Raw genomic sequence first — 21,736 nt, 5'->3', positions numbered from 1 at the left:
CATAATCAATTTCAATCACAGCCTTAAAAGTTAAGAAGATGCATGCACTAACATAATACCATTGAAAATTCATTATGGTTTTTAAACTTTAAAACCCTTGCAATAATATTTTATTTTAAATTTGAAAAGCAATCCTCAAAAAATTCATTTTGTATGTTTCATAATAAAACTAAACCCGCGATTGTGAGGTTAGAAATCACTCTAGGATGAGATCAATTTTTGTTACTTGGAGCGTTTGTTTCTTTTATTCTTTTGGTTTTGATTCTGTTTTCCCCCTCGATTATCAATCACGCTGTCAACTATAATAGAATCCTGAAGACAATTTTGAATATTTGCATTATGGTTTTAAAAATTGAAATAATTCTTTCGTATTAATTCATTAAAAATAAAGTTAAACAAAATGCAGAGGTCGGGCTTGGGGCTTCTACTTTGGGCCAGTGTTTCGCCACGATCCTTTGGCCCACAACAGAGTATGTACCCAAGATTTGCCCGACCCAAGGACCGAGTGCTCCAAAGCCCAAACTAACTCTGTTCGTCTTTCTTCCAGCGCCATGCTCTCCGGCCTTCGACAACCCTGCAAATGAGTCAACAGAGTTCACTAGCCAAAGATGTAAGCGCGTACGTCAGCTGTAATGTTATATGTAAGCGCGTACGTCAGCTGTAATGTTATATGTGCCCTTATCTGAGTATACATAACAGCAGCCAGTTTCATTCGACGCAGAAACCCAAAATTCTGTCAAGTAAGTCGTTTATCACCTCTTTCGATCGAAACTCGACAATCTCTCAGAGGATGAGCTGGTGGTGGGCTGGAGCTATCGGTGTTGCCAAGGTATACCCTCTTCTTCTTCTTCTTCTTCTTCTGAATTAATATTCCGATATATGCATATAGTTTTGCTTTCGCAGAAGAAATTGGAGGACGATGAAGAACCGCGAGGCTATCAGAGCGTAGGGCTAGTGATCGGCGTGACGGGCATAGTGGGCAACAGCCTCGCCGAGATCCTCCCCCTATCCGACACCCCGGGAGGCCCCTGGAAGGTCTACGGCGTCGCTCGCCGCCCCCGCCCCTCCTGGAACGCCGACCACCCCGTCCACTACATACAGTGCGACATCTCCGACCCAAACGACGCCGCCGCCAAACTCTCCCCCCTCACCGATGTCACCCACATCTTCTACGTGACCTGGACCAACCGATCCACCGAGGCCGAGAACTGCGAAGCCAACGCCTCCATGCTCCGAAACGCCCTCCGATCCGTCATCTCCTCCGCCCCAAACCTGCGCCACATCTGCCTCCAAACCGGCGGCAAGCACTACATCGGACCCTTCGAGTCCTTCGGCAAGTCCCAGCGGCACGATCCCCCCTTCACTGAAGACATGCCCAGATTAGACTCCCCCAATTTCTACTACGCCCTCGAAGACGTCCTGTTCGACGAAACGTCCCAGAGAAGCGCGCTCACCTGGTCCATACACCGCCCCACCAACATCTTCGGCTTCTCGCCGTACAGCCTGATGAACTTGGTGGGCACCCTCTGCGTGTACGCCGCCATATGCAAGCACGAAGGGAAGCCCCTGAGATTTCCTGGGTCGAGGGCCGCGTGGGAATGCTACTCGGCGGCGTCGGACGCGGATCTGATCGCGGAGCAGCAGATCTGGGCGGCGGTAGATCCGAACGCGAAGAACGAGGCGTTCAACTGCAGCAACGGCGACGTATTCAAGTGGAAGCACCTGTGGACGGCGCTGGCGGAGCAGTTCGGGGTGGAGTACTGTGCGGAGATCGAGGACGGGGTTGGGTTGGGGGAGATGATGAAGGGGAAAGGTGGGGTGTGGGAGCAGATTGTGGAGGAGAACGATTTGGTGGCGACGAAGCTGGAGGATGTCGGGATTTGGTGGTTTGCGGATCTAATATTAGGTGGAGAGGCCTTGTTGGACAGCATGAACAAGAGCAAGGAGCATGGGTTTTTGGGGTTTAGGAACACTGAGAAGTCTTTCATTTATTGGATTGAGAAGATGAGAGCTTACAAGGTCATTCCTTGATTCAGAAATTTGCATTTGTTTTGCCTTGGTGGTGTTTTTGTTGTGATTGAATGTTATGGCATTGCTAAAATGCTGGTCTTTGTTAAATAAAGATCTCACCCCTGAAATGTACGTAATGAGTTTCCTTCAGTATTGATCCTTGCTTTCCAATTTTCTTTCCCTTCTTTTTTCAATATTTCTTTTGTCAAATCTAAAGAAATATTTACTGGAATGAAAAACAAATGTTGGGACAAAATACTCAATGATGTATGTTAGGAAATAAAATAAAACAAGTACAAGGCATAAAAGATACAAATAAAGCAATCTATAAAAATCACTTTAAAAAAAGACGCACAATAAATTGAAACGTGAAGAAGACAAAACCCCATTTTTTCAAATAGAAGAGTCGTGTGCAATCAAAGAAGAAGATGAATGGCAATGATAAACCAAAATCCTATATTTTGAGAGACTTCGAATTTGAATTGGTTTTGGATTTGGATAAAATTTAAATACAAAATCATATTCAAATCTATTCAAAATTTGTTGCTTCGTTGAAAATTATTTATTTGAGGATACATAGAGGAAAGGAGTTTCCTCTAAAAATATTTTTAAAAAATTGAGAAGGGGTTCAAAATAAGTGTGTTGTGAAATTTAAAAATTAATATTTATTAAAATATAACTGAGCAAGTGATTGATGTCCTTATTGTGAAATGAGCGTAATTTACTCATAATATAGGATCATATTTCTCTTAATTTTCAAGTCTATAAAGTAATTATAGTGGGAACTAAGCCCTCCACATGTCCTTATGCTTGTTGGTTAGACGTGAAACACAACAAATGAATCTCACTCTTAATTTCTCGTTTGCATAGATTATATAGGGACCAAACCAACCCTTTACATGCCCGTGTACTTGTCGTCTAAATGTGAGACAAGTGATACACATGTACTTTTGTTAGCCACTGACCTTCAAACTAAATATCAAGATTGAACCCACCCGATAAGTGCGTCTACCCCTTCTAGACAACAAATGCAAGAACAAGTAAATGAGCATATTTCCTATATAATTTTTAATTAATAGGAACAAAACTCGCTCACTTCACATTTAAGTAATAGGTGCACAAAGGTATAATTCAATATAAAATTATTGGATTGAATTAATTTCAAGCCTTGGTGATTGTCTGTGTTAAATCTTAAAATAGGGATTGATTGATGAAGTAAAATTAAATATTTTCAAAATACCCAATTCACCACCTCCCTCTTGGGATTACACCTGAATTCACATTTGGTATCAGAGCAAGGTTTACATAGACTTAATCATTATTTTGTAAAACGATCACATGTCACACATCAGTGTAACTCCATTCGGTGAGTGACACTAATCCACTAGACCACCAATTTTCTATGGTGTAAATTACACTTACTAGAAATGTAGGATAAGTATATACCTGTTAAATGTAGATTGGAAAGTATGGAAAATAATTTCTATGGGAAACCATGTTCCCATGAAAGTAGTTGATAAGGTAAATGTTCCTAATACTGAAGATGAATATACAGAGAAAGATTGGAAATCTGTGCAAATAAATGTCATTGCAATGAACTTGCTATTCTTTGCACTAGATGTAAATGCGTTTAATAAGGTGATGGCCTGTAATACTGCAAAAGAGATTTGGAAAAAGTTAGAAGAAAGGGCTAACCCACATAACCTCCCCTGTAAAGAGATCGTTGCTTGCTTGCTACAATATATGTATGTTCACAAAAACAAAAGAAAAGGATAAGACAAAAAAAGTTTATAAAAGTAATCCTTTTTTTATGTAGAAGTGTTTAGGTTGTTTTTGGTAGAATAGATTTTAATCTTGAATTTAGATTTTTAAGATTTAGATTAAAAAAATTTTAATTTTGAATTTATTTTGTTCCAACCAAACATGTATAAAACTAGAATCTAAAATATAAACTTTTCAAACCTAAAATTAAGAAGTAGAGATTAATTTCATTTTCTGTTTAAAAGTGTGAATTTTGAATACTACATATAAAAAAATTAATAACAAATATTTTTCTAATGTTTAGGAGCTTTTAATAGATTTATATAATTGATTTATTAATTCAATAATTCTTAGCATTTATGCCCAAACGCCTGGTTTGCTTAAAGCCATACGAACGCAAAGGAACTCCGAAGGCCCCGAAAGGAGCTCGCAAACGCAAGTAAGCAAGCCCTAGACTCGGCGCGTTGTAGATTTCCTTCTGATCAAGAATCCGAGGCTTGTGCAGCAGCTGCGATTCTTCATCATTAATCACTGTAAGCATCAACGGAAATCCCCTATATTTGCTAATATTTTAGCTCCTCTCTCTGATAAAACCTTAATCCGCAGCGCGAGAAATGGTGCTCACGAGCTTCGATGGAATTGGGGTTGGGTTCGGTAATGCACAATTGTCCTATTGTTGTTCAGTTTTCTTCCATTTGGGATGCGCTATACATCGTGTGCTTGTTTTGTGACTTCAGGCTGGATTTGATTTCTTCACAAATGTCTTGCGTGCAGGTTTTGGCGTTGGTTGTGGTTTTGGCGTAGGCTGGGGTTTCGGAGGTACGTTTCAGTGTTTCGTGAACCCATCCTGTTTCAAAAAATTCAGAAATAATCGCCATTTTAATTCGTTGCTTGTCCAATCTTTCTAATTTTTTAAGATTTCAAGTCTTTTGTCCATTGCTCGTGAAACTCGCGGTGACAGATACAGTGCACTGCATCTGTACTGGAAAATATACAAGGATCGTGTGTAGTTTGAGAAGTTTCTTCAATGATAGCATAATCAGGGAGGTTTTCCTTCTACTACACAAATGTAATGGAATCATATCTCCCAATTTCTTCATGTAGCTAATTTCCCTATACCATATTCACCTCACTCCATTCAACAAATCAAACTTTAAGTGTAATTTGAAAATCTTCGAAATAAGCTTCCACGGCAACAAAATAAAAGGTTGAACGGTAACCTAGCATGGGGCCTGCAAGGAACGCGAGAGATCCCTAAATATCCGCCTGAAAAAAGAGAATGAATATATTGGGCAAAGCCATCTGAAGGAAGTGAAGGACTTCTGTTCTTAATTTTCAGGTTTCCTTATATCCGTTTTAGCGAGCTGTCCTGCTTTTAAGCGCCCATTGCATGTGATGTGGCTAATGCATTATTTGATAGAATGGAATGAAATTAGCCTTTATATTTTGTGTGTTCATTATTTCATTTCACTTCCAATGCTTCCTATTCTAGGCAAACCAAACATTGCAATAGATTTCGTTTCGCTACGAAGCGGCTAATTTGGGAAATGATGATTTTTCTCTCTCAGGTGTGCCTTTGAACATCTTGGGTCTCGGTGCAGGTACTCAATTGAGTAGTAAAACAAAAAAAAAAAAAAAAATCTCTCTATATAATGTTTTGCTGGGGTTGCTTTCTTTGTTCATTCTATAATATAAAGCGAGTAGACATTCTGATGTTCTACGCTGACGTTTTATGTTTCAGGTGGAGGGTGTGGGATTGGGCTAGGCCTTGGATGGGGTTTTGGCACTGCCTTCGGCACTCAGTATCGGTCAGCTGGAGCAACATTCCAGGGTATTGATCTCAACAGTGAGGCTCAAAGCGACACTAGAGACTTGACAAATGCATCGAAACGCTCCCGGGAGGTTCCTGTCTCAAAGTAAGAGCTTGTGCTCAGGCAATTAATTTCTCTTCATTGAGCGACATCTTCAACCCGCTGAAAGACGCAACTTAGATGTGTATCTCACAATTCTGTTGGAGAATGTTCAGAACTGTTCAAATTTTCATGCTTTCGGATTTTGACAACTAAAGATGCATGCTAATGAGCAGATGAGACCTTGAATCTGCAATAAAAGTTTTAAGATGTTTTTGTATATGCTTGTTTAGGGTTTAAAAACCCACAATATGTAAATTTGCTGTGTATTTGCATTAATAACATTAACACGCACTTATTGATGAGATTGTTCTTTTGCCACTGAATGGATATGCTTTATGCATAATTTGCAATAATTATCATGAACATAAAAAAAAGCATAATCTTGGATTGCTTCAATCATATGTTTTTTGGGAATAATGGCAAGCCACGCTGTCTAACTTTTGGGGGCAATATACTTGAGAAAAATGCATAGTTACATCCCATTTTTTCACCCATTAATGTTCCATTATTTCACTCATTAATGTCATGAATCCATATCATTAGCATAGCACTGATATTTTAAAAAAGCGCACAATTCTTCCACACAAGATTTGAAATTCATTAATTATAAATTATCTTCTTAATCACTACTTAAATTCATACAAATGAAAAGTATTATTAAATGTGTATCCCAATAATATAAATCTCAACGACATTTCAAAAGATTTAAACATCAATATAACTTTTATTGATGGATTATAAATCCTTCCTGAACCATTCCTTGTAAATATTTTTCCTCGTTATCTTGGGGGAATCAGAATCAAAATCTGTTAGCTGTGGTAACTGTTTTCTATGAAAAGATAAAAATATATAGTTTCTTTGAAAGCAGTTGAATTGAGACATAAAAATTTAAACGTGTCCATTTAGTGGGGAAAAATGCAGCACAAGCTTAAGATATTGAGAAATTCAAGGCTTGAAATTTATTTCCAAAACACAACAGTACAACTTCAGTTTACATGACAGCTAATCAAAGTTTATCCACTCTGATGTAACTAATAGATAGAACTGAAGCATTTTCAGCTCTCCATAAATGATAACTATGTCCTTGAACACAACTGCTCCAGCTTGGATTTTACACATTATAATGCAGTGTATAAAAACATAATAATAATAATAATAATAATAATAATAATAATAATAATAATAATAATAATAATAATTTTACACAATACAATGCAGTGTATAATAATAATAATAATAATAATGATAATAATAACTACAGCATCAACAACAACACTAACAACATTCTTATATGTCAGCACTTCCTCACCGTGTCAACAGCTATTAGAAAAAAATGAAATACACGACACAGGAGAGGATGTTGAATTTTTCACATGCTAAACCAGTTAAACAGCTGACAAAGGAACATATGCATATATTACAATATCCAACAAATGTCACAAAACTAAACCCCAACCCCACCCCTTCTCTCCTTTTTATTTTTTATTTTTAGTTCTTAATTTTAACCCCCCCGCAACCCAAAACAACCTTCTCTCCAATCCCTGGGTGCTTGGGATGATGCAACAAAATAAGCTGAACATGAAAGAGAACAATGAGGATGCGGGGGAAGGGGAAGTGCTTGCAGCCACATTTACGGTACAATCACCTTTTAAGTACACTATTCCAAATCTCACAAATAAGAAAAAATAAGATAACTACATCAGAATAGTGAAGGGTGCACAATTTATATGCACAATTTGTATTCTCCTCTCCTCTCCACTCCACTGACTACAACCAACAGCGAAGTTCTGAATAGAACATCCATAGCTCCTCAGATTGCTCGCAATGCAATTAAAACTGTAAAGGGAACCAATAGAAAAATAAGTTACTGTAAATGGAGAGAATGAAATGAGCACGTCTTCCTCCACTAAAATATGGGCCATTACGAAATAAAACAATGCAATGCACAAAATGTTATGTTCTAAAAGAAAACCAACAGCACAGAATAGTAGGAAAGATGCACGCATTGCATGTTTCTCCTTGCAATTTAAACTGTTACCCAGAGAGCAGCAACCTTCAAACAATTAAAATTCTGTGCATGAATTTCTTAGTCAACAGCATGAGCTTACTTGAGACAATTCACTTGAATGTAACTGTTCAAATCACTCCCACAAGAATTTGATAACAAATTTTAGGCAAAACTAAGGAAAAATATACACATCTTTACATTGTTAGTGAACTACTTCCTAGAAATTATATTTCCAAACTTACTTTTCAACTATATTATTGCCTTTACTACTTTTATTAGGAACTATAATCAGGGAAATAGAACTTAACATAATATTTGACACGGATCCATATTTTGTGTTCGTAAAATTGTGCGCACATGCATGAAAAAATTAACAGGAACTGTTGAGATAGTTAAACAGTTTGGGAATTTTTTGAATGACGAGTTTTATTCCTATAAAGAAAGTGCTCAGGTAATTTCAGGAATATCAGGGAAAAACATGAGCACTCTATTCCTCTGACAAGATTGAAACATAACTTCCATCCATACCTCTTGACTAAAATAAAACACCAAAAGAAACACCAATGTTTGGAAGGATGAACACTCCACCCTGTCCACAGGTGAAGAGAAAAATCTAAAGAAAAGCAAAAGACATACTGGTGTCAGACGTAGAGAGAGGATTGAGAGAATTAGGGGAGAAGAAGAAGAAGAAGAAGAAGCAGGACAGAACCAGAACCGAACAGAACAGAAATGAGAAAGTGGAAGAGGAATAAGGAAGAAGAAGAGACAGAAAGAGGAACCTGCAGGGAAGAAAGACGGAGAGAGGGAAACAACAGCAATTCTGATTTCAAAATGATAACTGTACAATAATAACTCACTGTACAGAACTTATACCCACCACTAACTAAAACACATATTTACATAAAACCTCCAATAAAACCAGAAATTAAAAAATAACCCAAAATAGTTAAATACGCAAAATGAACCTATACTAACTAAACTTCCAAAATAACCAGAGTTTTCCCGGACTAAATTACAAAACCTAGCTACAATATAAACATCTAAAGTTCTCCATTGGTTGTTCTCCATCGAACTCCCCTTGCTAGAGAAAACTCAACCTCGAGTTCTGAAAATGGCATGGTATCTTTAACTCTATGAGTGGGAACAAAGTCGAAAATGCAGGCAAATCAAGAAGAGACACGATCTGCATTTCATCATCAATCACCATTGTAGAATATGTAGAAGATCCTTCAACTACAAGTACCATAGAAGGCTGCAATGTCCTCTGATAAGTTAACAAGTCCCCCAAACAAGAAATCAATTTAATATCGAAATCTACTGGCAGCTCAAGCAAATATGCATTGGGTCCATATCCCAGAATGATGGAAAATGTTTCATTAGATTTAGATAAAGAAGATGTAGAGGGAGAAAATGCAAGGGATGGAGGCACAAGTTTTTATTAGATTGAAGAAAAAACATCTCAAAAGGATTTTCAACTATAGGTTCCATGATTAAAGAATTTTCAACAAACTCTAAAGCAACCAATTGTTCCTCATTCATTGGGTTAGAAGTGTAAAATTGAGGTTGAAGAGCAAGGACATTGACAAACATATATGCCCTAGTAGTTGGCAACTCATCTTGATGTTCATTGCAAGCCTCAACAACCAAGTTTGGTGACAAGTCAAGGTCCATCGTTGGCCAAGGGGCTCCAACAGTGTTTACGGTCATTAATGACAATACGGCCTCATTTTTAGAAGGTTCATTACTCATGTCCACAAAAGAATCAAAAAATTGTGGGCTACTAAAATGCAAATCTTAAGCAACAATTTGGATGGTCATCTTTTGATATCCTCAACAAGTTGAGTTTTCTCTCTTACATCTTGGGTGCAACTAGGAATACCTCGTGACCATGGAGAAATTGATGTAGACTGATGAAACTCTTTAAAATAGGAAGTGGCGTTACGGGTTAGTAGATGGAGAAATCTCTTAACTTCCAAAGCCATATGGTAAACCTCAGATAGAATAGGGGACATTTTCGAACATTTATATGCCTTTTGATTTCATCCCTCAACCCTTAAACAAAATTACTATTCTAGGTTCCTTCCTAAGAGCACACCAATAAATGAGGTCTCCAACTTTAAGGTAATAATTGGTGAGCTGCAAAATAGTTGCATAAGACTGCATTGTTGGTCTAGCAATTGCTCAACAAGTCATTCTCCACGACAAAATGTTTGTCCCTTTCAACTTTTTGATTTGCCAACAAGTGGTTCTCCAAGAATCTTGATTTAGCTAAGTAGATACTTAGGTGGTCAGACAATCCATGCCAATTAAAATAATTGTCTATGTCATCTGACCAACCTAGGAAAGGCTGAGGACCTAAACAACCATCAAAATAAGGACATCTAGGTTTTACCAATTGTTGAGAACTGCTAACTGGCTGAGGAATAGATGTGTGGAATCGGCTCATCATTTTCTTTCCTTAAGCCAAAGAACAAATATAGAACAATGCAAATTCAAACACGTACCAATCAGGTGTGTGATATTAAATCAATTTCTATGGAATTCAAGTAGTGTAAGAGCATAATACAACCCTATCGAAAGTCCTTAGATGTTCCATGAATAAACTTGAAGAATGATGCTGCCATACTGGAATCAACCTTCCATCAATATGTATGGAACAACCAAAATCGAATTTCTTTGGACCAACATCAAAATCCCAAGGAGGCAAGCTAATTTGCTGCAGTAAATCTTAAAATACAGCAGCTGGACCTCAATCCAAATGCTGACAGGCCTTCAAAACTCAGAAATTTGCTCTGAGTCCAATATTAGGCTGAATTTATCTTTAGAAATGTGAACTAATGTTGAACAATCAGTATTCAACCAAAAATCCTTATAATATCAGGAGAAAATCCAAAATATCACAGATGGAAGAAATATATCGCAGGTCTGGAAAATAAAAAAGCACTGCAGTAATTGCCTCGCGCACATAGCCGGCACGTAAGGCATGTGAGCAGCTGGAAGGGCTCCTCCAGCCACGAAATTCTGGCTGGAGGCAGATCAGGGGCTGGGGTGTTAAATGGTGGTGGTGGTGTCTCAAGTAAACATTGTAAGATCTGGGATTTCAGATGGTGGTCGTCGGCTGGAGAACATTCAGGCGGCATGTGGGGCACACCCCTGATCGGGAGGAGGTGAAATTGCAGGGGAGGTGTTTTCGGAGGGTTCTGATTCTGATAGTGGAGGGGGTGCTGTAAAATGGTTGCTGGAAATTAGGGTTTCTTGGAAAAGTGGAAGGCAAACAGTGCCTACAATTTCTGAACTTCGACTGGCTGCATGGTGATCGTGGCTGCGTGGTGATCGTGGCTTGCAGGATAAAGAGCATTTCATTTCTAGCTATTACTCAAGAGACGAGTAACAAAGAAGCCTATGTGATGTAGGATGAGAAGCAGTATTTGGAGGATCATTTCGACCCAATCTGGAGACCTATGTCAGAGAAGAAGGTCAATGGATTATTGGGTCTTAAACCAAATGCGCCTAGTTAATTAGTTGTCTATTATGAACAAAGTTTCAATCAAAATGCAACAAAATAGACATGTACAGAAGCATAAGTTCCCAAAATCCAGCCATGGGAAATGTAAATTTGCATATCAACGACATAACAAGAAGCTACAACCTAAAAACAACAACCCCCACTACCACCAAGTAGGATCTATCATTCATCTCAAACTAAGGCAGCATTCTCCAAAAGTTAATAGTTTCGTCAACTCCTTTCTTACCAATCCCATTCAAGATATTTGAGGTCTACTCGTTCCTCACCATCAACAAAACTTCTCTTTTCTCATTAATGCTCCATCCAGTCTACGTTGCAAGTGCTCACACAATCTCAACAACACATTCATTAAAAGATCTTCCTTACTACCATTAACCTTGCTATAGGTGTGCTCGCTTTCATTTGAGAGTTTTTTGGAATTATACTTCTCACCCATCTTAACATTCCCACTTGCTTTTGCACGTGTTGTTTCTTAGTTGCCCAATGTTTAAATCCATTTATATGAGTTGACCTTATAACTATTTATAAAATTTTTCCTTTTAATTTTACAGGTCCTTGATAATCACATGACACATCAAATGCACTTTCCATTTTAAACCTACTTTATTCATCATGTCCTCTTCAATTCTCCCACAACTAGCATGATGGATCTAAGTGATGTCGGACATAACGAGGGTACTTGGATGGATTATTTTGACCCATTTTGGAAACCAATTTCAAGGAATGGAGTCAAATGATTTTTGGGTCTGAAACCCAAAATGTCTCTAGTATACTTGTAGTAGGTTTGTGTGAATTTTGGGTTTGTCTATAATATTTGTGTATTTTAGGGGTGTGTTTGTCATCTCATTTATCCTTAGGGGTATTTGTAATCTTTTGTAGTCTAGGCTTTCTTATAAATAGTGTGTGAAAGGTTTGTAAAATGTTATTATTGTTGAATTTGTAATTGAATTGAACTTGCGTGCTCCCCTCGCCACATCCCTAAAAAATAAAATAAAAATAAATAAATAAAAAACATACAACATATCTCCTCCTTCCTCCCGTCTTCTTCTTCCTCGTTCCTTATTCTTCTTCTTCTTCTTCCCCTCACCTCTCCTCTATTTCTCCCAAATTTTCTCTAGGCTATGATTACTTGATGTTGTTCTGTATCATTTGGTATCAAAGCCAAATTCAATCTCCATTCTTCCATAGCAATCCCTTATATTACCCTCATTCATTCTTTTTATTCCTCCTTTTTTCCCTGCTCAATTCCAGCCCTTTAATTTCCCTTGCAGCAACCAAATTCCTGCAGAATTCTTAAACCAAAACTTCTCTTCTTACATCTTTCATCTCTCCACTCATCACTCACTCTCTCACTGTCCATCTCTCATCTCAACACCATCCATGAAATCAATTACCCATCCCAGATTTCAGCCATATCAGTCATCTTCTCTGCTGTAAAAGTTCATTCCAAAGAAAAAAAAAAAAAAACTGCTGCAACTTCCAGCATGATTACAGTTGCAACTCATGTTTCTAACACCACTTTGCTGGAAGATTTTCAGGACACCACAACCATCACTGAAAACAGAGACTGCCAAGTAGATCTTTCCCAAAAAATTTGTTGCCATCTGACCATGCAGGTGGTCCCATGTGCTGGCAAAGACTTCCCAGCCATAAGCTTTTCAAAATACCTAACTTCATGTGTTTTTTTCATCACACCACCACTACCATAGAACTTGCCACCCCCTCATCTACCTTCCAACTTCATCGCAGAAAGTCATTGCCGCAAATCACACACCTCACAATCCGGCGACGCACATGTGGGAATTGTTCCCCCTGTTGTGCAACTTCAAAAGCAGCAAGAGACTTGCTTCCAACCAGATTATTTGAATTTTTCCTGCAAAAACTTGCAAAATTTAAGAAGTTGTTTGAAAGAAAGTTACTTGTTTAAGTTTGGTACAAATATCAAGAGCTCCATCATTACTGTCAGCATCCAGATTTTGCTGCATTCTGTGAGTTTTCTATGTGAATATGTTTTTTCTGAGTGAATTCGTTTCACTTCTGCACGATACTCAAGATTAAAGGTGAATTGAAGATAGTTCTTGAGAAATTGGCAATCAAGCTTGTGATTTTACACGAGTAGATTGAGAATTGTGGGAAATTTGTGTTAAAGACCATTGGTGATGTATAGTTATAATGTGCATGTGCACCTGTGTATTTGTAAATCCAGCAAAATGGTGAAAAAGTATTGGAAAAAGGAATGCCTTCTGTTGTACTGATGCTGTGGCACAATACCAACCCATTTCATACATCTTTGAAGTGTGGAGAATACGTTTGCAAAAACTTTATTGAAGTAAGATGCCCTATGAATGTGATTTCTAGAAATGGGGTCACTCACATGCAGCTTTATTTGGAACCCCAGCCAAAGCCTTATGAGATATCTTGGGTTGATCCTGGTGGTTGTACAAATGTAGTTTATGAAGAAGCTATGAAGAAGTAAACTTTGGGAGTAGAATATCCTAATCCATACAAAACTGCTAGGGCGAACAGTACCAAATTGAAGGTCATAATTGCTGCTTGCTTACCTTCAAGGCTGGTTCAATTATGGAGACAATGCAGTACTGCAGCGGGATATCCTTCCACTCAAGATTTTTCGTATCCTTTTCAGCCATCCATGGTTATTTGAAAATTCTATTTCCCTCCATCAACAACAAGTATAAGTTGATGCCATCTCGAGTTCTTATACTGACCAAATTGAAGCACACTATTGGTTCCTTTCTTATGTGGCAAGATGATTCTATTCATGGTGATGGATTCTTTGGTGCCATCCCCAACTCAATGAAGTCAAGTTCTTTTCAGAAGAAGGGAATTGATGTAGAGTGGGAAGCGGGACCAATCACAAGGAATAAGGTCAAAGAATTGTTGGGTCCTAAACCCAAGTGTGTCTAGTCTAGTAGTAGTGGGTTTGTTTGTATTTGGGGGATTGTTTTAATATTCAAAATAGAGTTATTCAGTTGTTTGTTAATCCAACGCATAATTTCTTCTATTTTAGGTTTTATTATAAATAATGTCAAAGCTATGTAATGCAAAGTTATTATTTAATGTGAAACTGAATTGAACTTGTGTGTTTTCCCCCCAATTGTATATCCTTCTTTCGCCGCTCTTCTTCTTCTTTCCCTCAGCTCTCATATATTTCTCCCAATTCTCTCTTGGCTATAATTCCTTGATGCTGTTCCACATCACTTAAGGAAATGGAATCTACCACTCCTACGAATTTCTTACCATCCAATTCAGTTTTCCATCATTATCCTTGCTAGAATCACCAAACTCTCATTTCATATATTCTATCTTCTTACCTAAAACCTTTACATTACATATGGTTCAAAGAATATGACTAGTGTATGGGCATGTATATTTTGCCAAAAAAAGGGTACATCCTAAGGCAAATGCCCATTCAAAAGTTAGTGATAGCATGGAGGAGACCATAAATGATTATTCTCCAATCTCACCACGGGAAAGTCTTTTTGGACTATTCCATGTTGACCGTGATAATATCAACTTGTGCATCATCATTTGTCTTAGAATGGATCTACCTCCTTTTTAATTATTATATCCCTATACAACAACTATCCCATTCCCATCCTATCCCATTCTGCAAACCAAACCTAAAATTAAATTTTAAAGCCTGTTTCTATAGCTTTAACTTTGATTGTATTTCCTTCTATAGTTTCATCTATCAATGGAATATCATATAAGGAAGGACATCTTATATATGTCTAGTATCTTCATCCATAACTAAAGCAAAAGATAAGGAGTTAATGCAAATGTTGATGTACACCTATTGTGATTAGAAACTCCCTACTTTCCCCTTCTATAGTCCTAACACTAGTCATCACCCTATCATATAAATCCTCAATGGCCTCTTCATGCTAGGGCTAAATACCCGTCATAAGTCTTCTATAATTGAATGAACCCATATGCAAATCCCTCTTCTTCTCCTTAAAAAATTTTCCATTAATCTTTTTAATAGATGTATAGCATTTGTGATAGATCTCTCTTGATAAAACAAAGCTGATTTATTGACATATACATTTCTAAATCTTAGTCTTTTTTTAATTATTCTTTTCCAAAGTTGCATTTTATCTTATTAACCATGTTGAACTACGCATTTTTTTAAAATGTGGAAGGATGTAGATTAAACTTGTGACACATATTATAATAGTAAATGAAAAGCAAGTTCTTTCTAATGAGTTATAAAGCGTGTCCCTTTCATTTGGAGAGATTTAATGCCCCAACTAAACCAGAACCATTTCATAAATCTTTAAAATAAATGACTGCTTAGATGAGACTTTGTGCAAAGGCTCTTCTATAACCTGTAAAGAGTTGGAGTGGGTTACTATTTTTGGTTTTTCCATTTGGTGTCTTGGGGATGAATGAATAATAGAATCTTTGAACCTCGTGCTAATGTTCAAAATAATGTTGCAGACATCAGATCCTACAGCAGGCCAAAGAAGCTATTAAAGTTACCTAGTTGAAAGTCCAGCATAAACAGCACCGAAAATTTAATAATCACTGGAAATTACCCCCAAATAGCTGGATTAAACTTCATACTTCTTTTGGGTAAGTGGTTAAGAACTTAAATTAATATAGATGATAGCTCTATGGACAATACAGGCCCAGCTGGAGCAGAGGATTTATCAGAGTTGATAATTGGGAGTTGGATTACTAGAGTTCTTTTGGCCACCAAAGCTGAATATTTCAGCTGCTCTTAAAAATGCTTCAAGTTGCTTGGGAGAAGGCATGTACCAGTCATTCATCACATGGACTGCTAGATGGCAATAGCTTTAATAAGCAAGAAATTTATTTCGCATCATCATTGAGGCTTGCAGTTCCAGGAGACCTCTTTCAAGATGTTCAGCATCACTACAAGGAAAACAATGTGCCAGCTGGTTTGCTTCTCGAACTTTCAACTTACCTCCTGGATTACTCTCCTTGAGAAATTCAGACTGTCTCATTAGGTTACTGCATTATAACCTCCACTGTGTAGTCCTCTGCTTTGCAGTTTTGGCTTTAGCCTCCAGTGTTACCAAAAAAGAAAGCGCTTTCTTTTTGAATTATTTTAGGAAGACATGGGTAGACTCTTTTATGGGTTTGCAAAACAGAATAGGCTGACTGCACATTGGCAGGTTCAAATACCAAACTTTTCAAAACTACGGATTAGGCCTTGAAGCAAATCCAAATAGCATGCATGTGTGCACTCTTAACACACATGTATATACACGGCAAAACAATTATGCAGTTCCAAACAGATCCATCTCAATGAAGACCAAACAACTGTCTTGCATTGCTGGTCATTTCAAATTAAAAGAATTATTGTGCCATCAAATTAGTCAACCAGGGAATTAAATCAACCTCTTTCAAACATCAAAAACCAAGTCAAAACAATCTAACTCAAAGAATAAGCCATATCCCAGATAAAGATATTACAATCTGGAATTATCCCGTCATTTCCTCCACATCCCCACCAATTTTACATGCAGTAGATTTAAGTCTAGCCTAGCATTGTAAAACATGAAATACAAGGGGTAGTTTGATGTAGCATTAGGGCAGCTTCTGGTTTGTGTTTAAACTGGTCAAAGGGGCAGCCCACTTAAAAGCTCTCCCATCAACATCAGCAGCAGCAGCAGCAGCAACACACAGTATCCCAAACAAGGCCACATATCTTAAACTTAAAACAGAAAATCTGAAGGCATTTCCATTAAGCATGATGTCAAGATAAATCAAGAAAGCTAGAAACTCATGCCTTAAGGCACAAAAAGAGCATAGGAAAAGGGAGGGGGAAAGATAGAGAACTTTTCTAAATAAACTTATAACTAAAACATCTACTGAAAGTTTGACCAGCTTACCAATCAAGCAAAGTAAGATAAGAATCCAAATGGTCACTTGAATTGGCCGACCATACTGCATTTGATATTGAGACCTCTGAAGCTGTCTTTGTATAGCTCCATACCAACCATACAGTTGCTTATCGTAGCAATCGTCGCAACTCTCAAGGCAACTCTTGCTTTTTTCATAACATACATTGACGCCCTTCGTTGAAAAAGAAAATCATGAAAGTAATCATTAGTGGCACATAAATTAAATAATATGTGAAACACAAAGCAAAAAAATAGTACATACAAATATTGAAATGTATTAGAGTCAAACTGTATACTCACCCTACTCAAATGGGGAGGTCGCAATGACGTAGTATCAGATTCTTGATGGCGATCTGTAATCTTCCACTTTCTGAAACCATTCTTTGGGAATTTCAACTTTGATGCAGATTCCATGGTACTTAAGAACCCAGAAAAGCTGGGTACCTTTCGAGGCGGTAGCTGAGGTGGTCCATTGGATGGACTGTGTAGGTAACCATCATCGACTACAGCAATCTTCCAGGCTCCAATGTCAGCACTTGCACTTGCTGTCCTCCTATGGCCATGCAGTTTCTCCTCCTTGGCCTCGGGAAGGGCCCGCTCAGTCGAGTGGCTAGAACTTTTTGAACACTCAGGCATTGATTCTTCATCCATATCTTGAGGGTTTGCTAATTTTGCATCTGCAGAATAGATTTTCACAGATGTCCTATCACCAGGGAATGTTGGTCCTGTTAGGAACAAGGCCAGTTCATTACATTCTCCTTCATCCAAACGCACCCAAGGTAACAACGCCTTGTCCTCTAAAAGGGCCGATTCTTTTAAGGAGTTTTCCATTTTTGAAATCTGGGCATCAATTGCAGTAATGAATTCACGATGCCTATCTTTGGCATCATCAGATGAATTACTAACATAACTTGATTTGACAGCACGTTCAAACTCTTCCAACTGCATTGGCATCAGATGTCAATTACACATTCACTGCCCTAATATAGCAAATTTCTAACCTGTCTTCCAAAATTCAAACCCTTCTACCCCCCCCCCCCACCCATACACAGAGAGAAAGAGAGAGAGAGAGATGACCTGCCATTTGGTGGTGCCAAGGGCAGTCTGTAAGTCCCGGCGGAGTTCTTCAGAATTCCACATACTAGAAGTGTCTTTCACTGTATGAATCCATGTTCTATATGTAGATTCCATCCTTCACATATCCGCAGAATAAATAAATCTAACTGACCAAGTCTACATATTAAAACAATCATACAAACCCTCTACGGCAGCCAACCCCAAAACCAACTTTTGATAAATATTTTATATTCAATTCAAAAATAAAAATTCTCTTCAGGAGCTCCATATTCTGAGTTCTATGTATATTCTTTAATCCTAAAACAATGAACATATTTATTCCTCTGATAAACCTAAGCAATGCACAGACTTATCCTACTAGTAATCAAAACCAAAAATAACACCAACTCCAGAAACCGATCCAAATTGCAAAAGAGAACTTCTGGAAAATAACGTAAGGAACAAACCCTGAACCCCAAGACGATAGAAGAATTGGTACCTGTCTGCGGACTCCTGAACTTCCTCAGCCGCAGAGAAGAACGGATCCTTCTCCCACCGATCAAAATTCGACGCCATTCAAATTTCGCCCTCTTCGATCCCCAAAAAAAAAGAAAGGAAGGGGAAACAGATACCTCAAACAAATTTTTTTTTAAATAATTAAAAAAAAAACACTAGCTAATCTGAACTGCGTAAATCACAACAATCCCTGCAGAAACACGGACAGCGCAGATCGATGAATCGCCGGAGCAATTACACGGATGAGAGAGAGAGAGAGAGAGAGAGAGAGAGAGAGCGAATGTACGGCTAAAATGAGCCGGGTGGAACGTGAACCAACACCTTTTTTAGGAGGATGGGTGGCGCTTATATTTGTCAATACGATGCCGTTTCACGTTTCGGCGCACGCCACGTCAATTGTCTCATATGCCGCCATATCTGCGGCCAGGACTAGCGGCCAACTGCGCAGAAAGAACATCCCTCGTGCGAGATTTGACCTTACATTTGGACTTCCTCTGCCTTGAATTCCCCAGAATTCTTCTCCGGGAAGGCTTGCAGAACCATCTGAGGGAGTTGGGGCATGTTCGGATGTCCCTTTTAAGATTTCGTTTGGTATGAAGGAAAGAGAGAGAAAAAAGAATAAGTGGCAAGAAGGAAAGAAAATGGAGGAAACCAAAAGAGTGACGGAATGAAAGAAGAGGCAGGAGGTTAGGTAAAACTTTCCTTTCCTTTCTTCTCTTGCTGTTTAGCTGAGAAAATAATTATCACTCCATGGAAATAAGGAAGAATATAAAAATTAGGCTGAGTTGGGAAAGAGATAAAGCGAATTAAGAGGGAGAAAATGAGATGTATTGTATGCAAGAATACAATGAAATGTGTTTATAATTATGTATATTTTTACTATAAAATTTATAAGTCAAATCTATCGCATGAAAACAGTACTTGCTTGTGTTGTGAAAGGAACGGTCACATCCACTATTCTTACCCCGTTAGAGATGTTAGAGAAAAAGAAAGGAAGCTTGAATAGATAGTTAAGAAGACAAACCCCTTGAAACCCAAAAAAAAATGGACACCAAAACGAGTTACATAATTTTTAGAATTATTAATTTCTTAGAACATAAAATTAGTTAATTGATAGGAATTAAGTAGATTTAACCATACCTAGGCAAAATGGGAAAATGGGATGAGTAATGACTAAGTGAATTTATTTAGTGCAAAATTAGAAACACTCGTTACAATAGCGCTTAAGGTATAAAATCACAGTTTATGCATAATAACTCTATGCTGGGAACTTTAGAGAATCAAGCCAATATGATGAGTCAAAATGTTAAATCCAATATGATCTTTTAAACTGTACATATCCTTGTTGATTGGTTTATTTCTTTTAAAAGTATTAATTATAGTTTATGGAGTGAAATAGCATTCTGACCCTCATAAGCTCTTTATTCAAGTTTGTTTTTTAGGAATAAATTTATGGGGAACAATAGAAAAATCTTGTATTTCTGAGATGAACAACCTAGGTCATCTACTTTTGTTTAAAATCTCATAAGCATGCCCAAAGAACCCACCTCTTAGACAAGAGATGATTTCCTTAGTCATATGAACATACGATGGTAAAACTCTTGAATATGCATAGTCAGTATATTTCTTGCATAAAATTGAGTCTTAAGGAAATTAATGTTAGCTTATGGTATCTTCCCATTAGTGGTTAAACGGGAGAACATGTCTTTTATCACCAAGAGCTTCTTAAGTTAAAAGAATAGTTCCTCTCTTTTTGGTGATGATTAAAGGGGGAGAAACTAAGTTGGTGTTATAGGTTGGATGTTTGTAGGTGGATGTATTAAGTACAATTCTGTAGTGTTGCTTAAAACGACTTTAATAAAAGTTTAGATTTGTTACTTAATCTGTCTTAATGAAAGTTATGTTTATTTGATTAATTTGTCTTAATATAAAATGAACTTTCTAGATTATATAATTGTATGCTATAGCTCCAATGGATATAAAATATCTAGTTAAATGTTTTAATTATATCTTATATGCATATAGTAAGGAAGAGAAAATTTTCATTTTATCTAATAATATGTATAAATTAAGGGGAAACTTACAATTATATCCTATGAGAACACCAATGGTTTGTCATCATCAAAATTTGGGAGATTGTTATCTTAAGTGGCTACATGATCCCAATTATCGTATTTTGATGATAGCAACTCATTAGCGGTTCTTAGTCAAACTAATCTTTGCATACTAAGCTATGGCAGGTATAAGTGGCGAAATCACACAAATACGGGTTTTGTGCAAAGATCAAGCGAATATTCTCATAGGCAAAGATCGAGTGAACACTCAAATAGGCAAATATCAAGAGGACACTCTATTGACCTTATAGGTCATTTCCAGTTTTGATAATGACAAATACTCTTTGCATTTGATAATCTTCAAGTTTGTGTGCAGGATCATACTAACTGGATCATATTAATGGCATGCGGTGACTTGAATAGAAGCGAAGACCTGACATATTTATTCATTGTATTTTCTATTTGGGTATGTAATTTTAATTGAGAAAAAGTCTATAATAAACTGCATATCATGTATGTAGGATCTATAAGATCAAGACCTTAGAGAGACCTTAGGGATCGGTCGACCGATGTCAGGTTTTTTGGCATACTTAGAAAGGCCTTAGAAAAGATTTTAGATCCCTAAACAAATGCACAAACATTCCCTATATCACTTATATAATCAGGGGAATCAATTGACTTAAAATTGGACTTAAAGGAGCAAAATATGCGAGAGGTCAAGCGACTGAACCCCAGGTGTTCAAAACACCTCGGGCTCCCTAACCGCTGGGAAGTCAGCAGGTTGACCTGACTTCGGGCGACTGAACCACAAGTGAACCTACAATCCATGGGCAACCGAACCCTTTAAAGGGAAATTTTCACCAACTTAGGCCATCGAATATTTGAGTTCAAAATAGGTCTCGAGCGATCGAACTTAGCTTCGGGCACCTGAACTACAGACATAATGTTTCTGACTTTTGCTCAGCCAACCGAACCTAGACTTGGGCAACTGAAACTTT

At 37.6% G+C, this 21,736-nt stretch overlaps 3 protein-coding genes across 6 annotated transcripts; 2 read left to right on the top strand and 1 right to left on the bottom strand.

The window, feature by feature from the left end:
- The first annotated feature begins 463 nt into the window (after positions 1-463).
- Positions 464-2,181, top strand: LOC131162407 (3-oxo-Delta(4,5)-steroid 5-beta-reductase-like). 2 transcript variants are annotated; one of them, XM_058118855.1, is made up of 2 exons: positions 464-829; positions 904-2,181. In XM_058118855.1, exons 1-2 carry the CDS (start codon positions 671-673, stop codon positions 2,029-2,031), a joined length of 1,287 nt encoding a protein of 428 aa, XP_057974838.1. In that variant the 5' UTR covers positions 464-670; the 3' UTR covers positions 2,032-2,181. The 2 variants fall into 2 exon arrangements, with proteins under 2 accessions (XP_057974838.1, XP_057974839.1); XM_058118856.1 differs by having other exon boundaries at positions 564-829; positions 907-2,181.
- Positions 2,182-4,123: 1,942 nt separating this feature from the next.
- Positions 4,124-5,986, top strand: LOC131162406 (protein TRIGALACTOSYLDIACYLGLYCEROL 5, chloroplastic). The gene is made up of 5 exons (XM_058118854.1): positions 4,124-4,304; positions 4,378-4,425; positions 4,546-4,590; positions 5,340-5,372; positions 5,513-5,986. The coding sequence occupies exons 2-5, from the start codon at positions 4,386-4,388 to the stop codon at positions 5,689-5,691; spliced, it is 297 nt and encodes a 98-aa protein (XP_057974837.1). The 5' UTR covers positions 4,124-4,304; positions 4,378-4,385; the 3' UTR covers positions 5,692-5,986.
- A 1,083-nt stretch (positions 5,987-7,069) lies between these two features.
- On the bottom strand, positions 7,070-19,410 carry LOC131162405 (uncharacterized). 3 transcript variants are annotated; one of them, XM_058118853.1, is made up of 6 exons: positions 19,006-19,410; positions 18,668-18,758; positions 18,190-18,304; positions 17,413-18,054; positions 17,101-17,284; positions 7,070-7,520 (listed from the first exon to the last, which is right to left on the bottom strand). In XM_058118853.1, exons 2-6 carry the CDS (start codon positions 18,742-18,744, stop codon positions 7,495-7,497), a joined length of 1,044 nt encoding a protein of 347 aa, XP_057974836.1. In that variant the 5' UTR covers positions 18,745-18,758; positions 19,006-19,410; the 3' UTR covers positions 7,070-7,494. The 3 variants fall into 3 exon arrangements, with proteins under 3 accessions (XP_057974836.1, XP_057974834.1, XP_057974835.1); XM_058118851.1 differs by lacking the exon at positions 7,070-7,520 and having other exon boundaries at positions 14,377-17,284; positions 19,006-19,322; XM_058118852.1 differs by lacking the exon at positions 7,070-7,520 and having other exon boundaries at positions 14,377-17,284; positions 18,668-19,383.
- Between the last annotated feature and the right edge of the window lie 2,326 nt (positions 19,411-21,736).

This window comes from Malania oleifera, chromosome 8 (assembly GCF_029873635.1).
Source record: "Malania oleifera isolate guangnan ecotype guangnan chromosome 8, ASM2987363v1, whole genome shotgun sequence".
In the NCBI taxonomy this organism is placed as follows: Eukaryota; Viridiplantae; Streptophyta; class Magnoliopsida; order Santalales; family Ximeniaceae; genus Malania; species Malania oleifera.
The sequence above is the reverse complement of the archived record's forward strand: the minus strand, read 5'-3'. Positions and strand labels throughout refer to the sequence as shown.

Bases quoted from the DNA above. Each gene is read 5' to 3' on its own strand.
- LOC131162406 (XM_058118854.1), top strand. From the start codon at position 4,386: ATGGTGCTCACGAGCTTCGATGGAATTGGGGTTGGGTTCG. The intron at 4,426-4,545 runs GTAATGCACAAT...TCTTGCGTGCAG, and splicing joins TGGAATTGGGGTTGGGTTCG to GTTTTGGCGTTGGTTGTGGT. The intron at 4,591-5,339 runs GTACGTTTCAGT...TTTCTCTCTCAG, and splicing joins CGTAGGCTGGGGTTTCGGAG to GTGTGCCTTTGAACATCTTG.
- LOC131162407 (XM_058118855.1), top strand. From the start codon at position 671: ATGTGCCCTTATCTGAGTATACATAACAGCAGCCAGTTTCATTCGACG. The intron at 830-903 runs GTATACCCTCTT...TTGCTTTCGCAG, and splicing joins GAGCTATCGGTGTTGCCAAG to AAGAAATTGGAGGACGATGA.
- LOC131162405 (XM_058118852.1), bottom strand. From the start codon at position 18,744: ATGGCGTCGAATTTTGATCGGTGGGAGAAGGATCCGTTCTTCTCTGCG. The intron at 18,305-18,667 runs GTACCAATTCTT...GGATATGTGAAG, and splicing joins GTTCAGGAGTCCGCAGACAG to GATGGAATCTACATATAGAA. The intron at 17,285-17,412 runs GTGAGTATACAG...TTTTCAACGAAG, and splicing joins GACCTCCCCATTTGAGTAGG to GGCGTCAATGTATGTTATGA.